This window comes from Nicotiana sylvestris, chromosome 1, assembly GCF_000393655.2.
Source record: "Nicotiana sylvestris chromosome 1, ASM39365v2, whole genome shotgun sequence".
NCBI lineage: Eukaryota > Viridiplantae > Streptophyta > Magnoliopsida > Solanales > Solanaceae > Nicotiana > Nicotiana sylvestris.
This window is the reverse complement of record NC_091057.1, coordinates 31,214,399-31,222,412: the sequence shown is the minus strand read 5'-3', so window position 1 is coordinate 31,222,412 and position 8,014 is coordinate 31,214,399. Positions and strand designations below refer to the sequence as shown.

The following is an 8,014-nucleotide window of genomic DNA, read 5'->3' as shown; positions in this document are numbered from 1 at the left end:
AAAATTATTTAGTGGCTCATGAGTCATGAGGGTTTAGTCACTATAATTCTTTGGTGAACTTAATTCTGGCATAATGAATTTCTTTTCTTGGTTCAAATTATCCCAAAATTTTGTCTCGTGAATTTATTAATTCCAGCAAGAAATGACATGTTTTTGACCAAATTGAATAAATTTTATTTTGTTTAGCAATATTCCACAATTTTCTACCAATAAAAAGAAGAGAAAAAACTCCAAAGAACAAGAGGAGGTGGGGTTCGAAATTGGTTTTTCTTTTTTTAGGGAAAAATTGGTTATTGCCATGACATATAGTGGCAAGTTGCCAAATAGTCCAGCACTGACTGAGCTATTGTGCGGACCAGCTAACACTTTTTTTGTTGCCTTTTTCTCTCTTTAGACTCTCTCTCTACCTATACATACATATTTTCTGTATGTCACTTTCGTGTTTTCACTCGTCTATACATGTGGGGTAGTGGGGTTGAGGGGGTTACTCCATAGATTGGACCTTGAAAATGCAAGATTTCAGCAAATCTTGGACCCCACCATTATTATTTTTCTAGATAGTGATCTATACACTATATTTGCCTAATTTTTCCAAAAAAAATAAAAAATGAACGTGGCTTACGCGTTTGTTTTAACTTATATTTTTACCTTTTCTTCATATTTATGTGTTTAATTTGGCTTCTTCTTCTAGAACTATGGTTTGTCTAAAAACAGTTAGTATTTGTAGTTGGAAATGAAAGTGGTGGTGGAGCTTTGTTCCATGTGCTATACTTGGTAAGAGTAAGTAATTATATATTTTTTCTTTATTAGCCAACCTTTCTTGCTTTTTTTCTTTCTCTACTCCTGTTTTAAAATTGACTTTTGAGGGACTAATGTTGCAATCTTATCTTTGTTTTTGTTGCAGTTTATCACTTTTGCGAGTTGGCTTGAAATTGACTGGCAATTAAGTTTTCTTTATTGGGTGTTAGCTGTTTCTGAACAAGATTGGAACCAAAAGCTTTGATCTTGGTGGTGAACTTGAAGTGGGGTTTCAATTTTTTGGAGGTCAGTTGGATTTTAAGCTTTCATTTTTTTACTTATAATGTTTTGTACTTTTGCTTATTGTTTGCTGGACTGTTTGGTTGGACATGTTTTTATGTTTGGATTCCCTTGCAATTTGTCTAGCAAATTGTTGCAATTGTTTATACTGGCTTTTTGGTTCTTGAAATTGCTATTAGGATCTAGTTGAACCCTATGAGAAATATAACACTGTTTATTCTTCTTTAATCTTTCTGTTTGTTTCACTGTTTGTGTCGCTCCCAGCTATTGGGAGTAGCAAAGAAAATGCACCACACGATTTTATACAGTGTGTTGTAACGTATTTTTTGATCAAGTTTCAATCTTTGGAGTAATTCTTGGTAAAGATTGTTTCTTCTGGTTGAAGGGGAGCCTTGGAGCAATGTTAAAAGTTGTCTCTCGTGTGACCTATAGGTCATGGGTTCGAGCCGTGGGATCAGCCGCTAATACATGCACTAGGTAGACTGCCTACATCACACCCCCTTGGGGTGCGACCCTTCCTGAACCCTGCATAAACGCGGGATGCTTCGTGCACCAGATTGTTTCTTTTGGTTCATGCCTAAAAATTCTTTTGCATTAATTGTTTTTGTCTCTTCCAGCTATTGGGAAGAGCAAAGAACTTACACCCCTAGATTTTTCTAGAAGTTCTAATATATCTCTATGGTATAGATTTCTGTTTTTGAAGTCTCAGAACTCATTTGTTTCTGCCAAAGATATGATCTTTTTCTCTATTTCAGTTGTTACAAAGTCAGATTTTTATTTTGTATACAGGGTTGTAGCTCATTATATGATCAAGCTTTAATCTTTGGAGTAAACAATTGATAAAGATTCTTCCTTCTGATTTATGTCTTTTTTTTTATTCCATTTGATTTCAGAAAATTTCCCAGAATTGGAATCGGAATCGGAGTGTTACAAAAGCTGGTGGATTTTGGTTTGTTTGTATAACGTTATTTACACAGTGCAAGGTGAAAGAATAAAGTTCTTTTATCTGCCTTCTAATGTTTAACCATCTCGGAGGTGGAATATGGAAAACCGAAACATGGACAAACCTTCTAATAAAGAAGGTTTATTGCACTTTGTGAACAAGGAAGAACAAGCAGAGGAAAATAGTTTGTCAATAAAAGAGTCGGAACCACACCACCTACTTAGACGTGGAAATCCACATTTTTCTGGAAATTGCACTCAGAAATTGTTCTTTCATAGTTCTCTTGGCTTACAAAATAAACTTCCGAAGCATATAATAAGTTTCGATGAAAGATATTTCCTTCGCTGCCTTGAATTGATACATATCCACTCCTTAAGTGTAGACACATGCAATTTCTCTTCAAAAATGCAAAATTTATCAAAGAGTCTAGTTTCAAGAGAGATTAGAAATGAAAATATCTGCGCTAATGGCAATCTGGCGATTGAATGTCCTCAAGCTGCGGGGGCTGAGAGTTATGTCGCGGACTCTTCTGGAGAGTGGATTCTAGGTGCAATAACTGGTAGTAAGAGTATGCTGAACATTTTAAACAGTCCTTTACTTAACCAATTGGGTTCCGTAAACTGTACTGTTGATTCTGGGAAGGAAAATATACATGATAGTGAAGAAGCAGTGTTTTCTGATTTCATGAGCTCTCCCGGTGGTTTTAGTGTCAGTTCATCGGAGAAGCTACAGAAGGAGATGACGGTTCCAGAATATCACAGAAGGGTTCTTTCTGTATCTAGTACAACTTCGACATGCTCAGACCAATCTTTTCTTTCGGCAGCTGCCCCTATTTCTCAAGGAATGCTCCAGAGGAGATGGAAAAATGGTTTACCACATTATGTCTTTTCCATAGATGGTACAAAGGATGTTTATACAGCTGATTTGCTGAAGATCGACTCACCTGATGATAAGTTTCTGGATTATGTTTACACGTTTCATTCACGACAAGGAGGTAAAAAGGAACGTGCCTTCTCTGCAAGGGAATCACATCTTGTAGGTAAAATGACGGTGTCAACTTCAGTTACTCTCAGCTCAGCCAAGTCGGAGATTATGGAGACTAGATTTGTTGTGTTTGGTTCCATGGATGAATATATGGATGAGATACAAACAAGTCATGTCCTCAGGAAAAACAAAAGATTGGCAAAGAAAGTAACAGATGTGTTCAGAACTAGTCAGTCTTATAAGCAGAGAAGCTTATCCAAGTTCGGGGGAACAAGTGCCATTCTTGAAGATTCTTGTTGGATGCCATCCGTAAATATGTATGATGATTATTATTCATGCGGCAATGCTCTTTTAGATCAACAAATTCCTCCAAATTTCGAGTTGGCTGCCATTGTTATGAGAGATTGTATTTATGACAGCTCTAAGGAGGCAGAGACGGGTGGCTGGGGTTTGAAGTTTCTGAAGAAACCCCCGACTGGAAGTAAAAATGCAACTCCTGCGGCGCCAGTGGAAAGTTGTACACGTGATACCACTGAGTGCTCGACAAGTATGGACGTTATCATTCCTTCTGGTTTTCATGGTGGACCCAGAAGCAGAAATGCTGGTCCGTCAAGCCTGTTGGAGCGATGGAGCTCCGGTGGGCACTGTGATTGTGGAGGCTGGGACGTCGGATGCCCCCTCACAGTGCTAAAAACTGGAGCTGAAGCTTCATCACAAACTACATCTGGAGAATGTCAAACTTTTGATCTCTATATACAGGTCAGCCCTTTCACCTTTGGCATTTCCTCTTCACTCTCATTTCTAGTTTCTGCTAAAGCTGTCTTGCGATCGTATTAAGAGTTTTTATTCTCTACGTCGCTCATCAAGCAACTGTGCATTTAAATAAATGGATCATCGAGATGTCACTAGCTAATCTTTTCTTTCTTGTCGATTTTGTAGGGTTCAAAACAAAGTGCACCAGTCATGAAAATGGCGAACATCCACGATGGTTTGTATTACATCCATTTTCATTCCACGCTATCAGCATTGCAGTCCTTTGCCATAGCTGCTGCTTTCATTCATAGACATAGTCCTTTCCTACGACCGAAACTGTACAGGAAGTGAAGTAAGTGAACCAAAGGATGATATCTATTGTTATAGTTTTCTACCTTAAAAGAATTGACTGCTAGAAATGGTTCAAAGATATAACATCTGATTTTCTTTCATGTTATATTTATTTATCTTAGCTGGCAGATTATTAGATAGGAAATTCGTTATAACGTTATCATTTTGTTACTGTAATGAATGATACACTTTAGAAGCAGTGGTTAGTGTATAAATTGTCAATGGGATGGGCGAATCCTTTTGTACTGTAACAGTTGATTAAGTGATTGAAACATATTCAGTTTTGATTAGTTTGTTCCTTTAGTCTTTTATGCAATTTTCAGGCATCAATTGAAACTTCAGTTATGTTTCATTTTCAATCTCTTCTACCTTTGATTGTATGTAGGACTTATGTCTTTCCTTTCCAATTTTCAAATATGTCAACTTCCTTGCCAATTCTTTAGTCATATTTATTAGTTTGGTAAGCCAAATTTCATGGAAATTAGAGTCCCCTCCCCTCCCCCTCCCCCCACCTCCCCCCCACAATAAATAAATAAATATAAGATCACATACTGAGTGTCAAATGTTAAACTCAATCATGCAAACTTCTTTGTGCTAATCATGCTGGCAAGATCTACCTCTAACTGACACCCTCTATTTATTTCTGCTAGGAGTGGCCAGCGGTTGGGTCGGATATGACGTATCGAAAACGGTTAATGAATAAATTATTCGACCCGATTCATATTTAATACGGATAAAAAATGGGTTAATCGACATATAATATGATCATTTTTGGGAGAAATACTAGTCTCCCAAACTTGAGTAACTCCCAATTTGAGGCTTTATAAATGTAAAAGTTAAACGGGTAATGAATCTTATGAGTTCAATCACATAATAAATTGCCTTAAAAGCGTAGTCTGTAATATTTTCTATGTAATAACTGAAGTTTTTGTGAACAAAAAATAGAAACAAGCAAAATAAGAACTCCAAATTTTTGGTTACATGATGTTAAATTCGCGGAGTGAATTGAATGCATTCGATAATTAAAAGTTCCTTGTTAAAATTAAAAAGATGTATGTTAAACTAAGGACCTGTTTGTTCATAAATTCTTTTTTTTTCGGAATTTTTTTCCAATGTGTTTGTCCAGGAAATTTTGTAACTTTTTGGAGATTTTTCAAAAATGAGTTTTTTAAAAACCAAAAAGTAATTTTGACCACTTTTTTCAATTCTTCTAAAAAACTCCCCCCCTCCCGGCACTCACAAAAATTGTAATATTTTTTTAAGTGAAATGTATGTATAAATATAATTTCAAATTCCAAATACCATTTTTCAACTTAACTCCAAATACTATGATTAATCAATTAATTTGCGGTTCTGATGAAATAATCTGACGGTCTACGTTTGGTCATGGTGCTTATTCTGGTAAAGAGTCCTCGTGTACATAAACTAAAGCGAAATTGAGTTTTATATTTTCTTACAAAAAAAAGTCAAATAAAATGATAATACTAATATATTGAAATATGAGTATATGATAAAATAATGTGGCATTTAAATGGAGTAAGATACAATTAATAAGGTAGCATGAAAGAATAACAATATCAAACCAAAATATTATCTTCTAGGAAAATGCTTTGGGGGAGTGCGAGATGCAAAATTGAATGTTGACAATTTTCCTTTTTGACTCAAAATGCTACTGGTGAAATAGAATGTTTTTTTTCGTTTAACAGTTTAACATTTATTTAGTCAATTATGTTTTAACACTATTAATATTTGGTGAGTAAAATAGTATTTTCTTTAGTTACAATTTTTAAACATTTGTTTTTGATTTCCCACCCGGTGTCCGGTACCCATATTGAAGCCCGACTATATCCGGATTCGCGCCACGTAGGGCCTCATTCAGGGGGACGCGCTCCCTACCAAGGATTTTTCCATGCCCAGAGCTCGAACTCGAGACCTCTGGTTACGAGAGGAGCAGTCCCATCCACTGCACTACATCCTTTGGTGGTTTTTTAAAACATTTTAAGTAATAGAAATGTGTGATTTATGTATTTTCTAGTTGTATTTTTAAATATGTAAATTTTTATTTTCAAAAATATTAAGAGATGGACGTCCAAATTTACACATAAATAAGATGTATTCACATTTGTACTCCAAATCCCGCTTGTTCGTTTTGGGATGGAAATAGTACTTAAAGCAGTTAGCAAAGTTGCAGTTAAAGAGAACTCCAAATTTGTTTTTATAGGCTGAAAAATGAATTCTAATCAACTTTAAAAATAGTTAATATTGTGTGGGCAGGTAGTTTTTTTTAAAACAATAACAATTCAGCAAGTTGTTGAAACACAACTTAAATAAAGGACTTCATTAATCTTCTTCTTCATAGTCTGCCTTTTTAAAGTTTCGATCCGTTGATTTGGTTAAAGTCGTTGTCCTTTTTCGTTCTGTCTTTATTTTCAATTTTTCCCTTGCTTTGCTCCGTCACTTACAGGTTTGTTTACTGTTAGATTCTTGAAATTTCTTGTCAAAGTTTCGATTTTATTCATTATTGACGGATTTTCAATCAATTCAACTTTATTCCATCTTATTCAACTTGGTTTTTGGTTGATTTGAACTGGGTTTTGGTTATTTTTACTATTAGATTCAAGAAATTTTCGTTAAGTTTCAGTTTTAATTCATATTTGACTGTTTTAAATCAACTTAAGGTTCTATTTCATCTAGTATAATTTTGATTTATTTAATTTATAGAAGAATACTCATTATTTCTTAATTTATAGTAGTTATCAAGTGTTCTGGCAATATATTTCATTAGATATTTGTGTAGTTCTCTGCTTTTTCCCTACATTTCCCCTACTACTATCAGGGCTACACCAGTGGTAGTGGTGACAACTCTTTTTTGGTTTTCGGATCGTGGTATTTTCTGTGTTTTCAGGGAAATTCTCGAAGTTGTGGAGAGAAGTTGGGCGCTCGAGCACTAACAAAGGAGAGCAACCAGGACGAGTGTCCGCAACGGGCGGTGGGAAGCGGTGCGCGAGTGTACAACTACATCAAGTACAACAAATCAACACAGGTTTGGTTCTTGGGAGTTGGTACCTCCCGTTATACTGTTTCCCTTTTGGTGTTAGCTAAATTGAGATTACTTTGGTTCACAATAGTTCAATCATTCAACTAGTGTACTTGTAGTCACTTGTTTCCTTCTAGTTGGATTCGTTGTTTGTTGTGCACTAGTGAGTCTTCTTGAGATTTGTCGTAGTCTTAGTGGCTGCAATCTGGGATGATAGATTAAGGGCATGTCCTCGGGTGGGACAGAGAGTGGGGTCGGGGTCAGGGTGTGGAACGGGAGGTAGGGGAGGTAGAGGGGGCAAGAGAGCCTATAGGTTGAGAATCGGGTCATGGAACATAGGTTCGCTAACGAGTAAGTCTATAGAGTTGGTCAAGATACTTCAGAAGAGGAAGATTAATATAGCGTGTGTCCAGGAGACTAGGTGGGTTGGATCGAAGGCGAAAAACGTGGATGGGTATAAGTTATGGTACTCTGGAGTCCTGAGGGGTAAGAATGGAGTGGGTATCCTCGTAGATAACCATCTTAGAGAGTCGGTGGTAGAGGTCAGGCGGGTGAATGATAGACTAATGACTATTAAATTGGTGGTGGGTGAGTGTACTTTAAATATCGTTAGCGCGTACGCGCCGCAAGTAGGCTTGGATGAGGAGATTAAAAGGCATTTTTGGGAGGGGTTGGATGACATCGTTCGTAGTATTCCGCCTTCGGAGAGGTTATTCATAGGAGGAGATTTCAATGGTCATATTGGGTCGTCTGCAGTTGGTTATACTGAGGTGCATGGCGGCTTTGGTGTTGGGGAGCGAAACGGAGGGGGCACTTCGTTGTTGGACTTTGCCAAGGCATTCGATCTAGTGATTGCGAACTCAAGTTTTCCGAAGCGAGATAAACATTTGGTTACTTACAAAAGTTCG

The 8,014-nt window shown here is 36.7% G+C and overlaps 1 protein-coding gene across 3 annotated transcripts; it reads left to right on the top strand.

Moving 5' to 3' along the window:
- The first annotated feature begins 632 nt into the window (after positions 1–632).
- Positions 633–4,359, top strand: LOC104226225 (uncharacterized). Of its 3 annotated transcripts, none has more exons than XM_009778165.2 (4): positions 633–774; positions 905–1,044; positions 1,932–3,724; positions 3,905–4,359. In XM_009778165.2, exons 3-4 carry the CDS (start codon positions 2,081–2,083, stop codon positions 4,067–4,069), a joined length of 1,809 nt encoding a protein of 602 aa, XP_009776467.1. In that variant the 5' UTR covers positions 633–774; positions 905–1,044; positions 1,932–2,080; the 3' UTR covers positions 4,070–4,359. The 3 variants fall into 3 exon arrangements, with proteins under 3 accessions (XP_009776467.1, XP_009776468.1, XP_070029267.1); XM_009778166.2 differs by having other exon boundaries at positions 633–780; XM_070173166.1 differs by lacking the exon at positions 633–774 and having other exon boundaries at positions 810–1,044.
- The last annotated feature ends 3,655 nt before the right edge of the window (positions 4,360–8,014 follow it).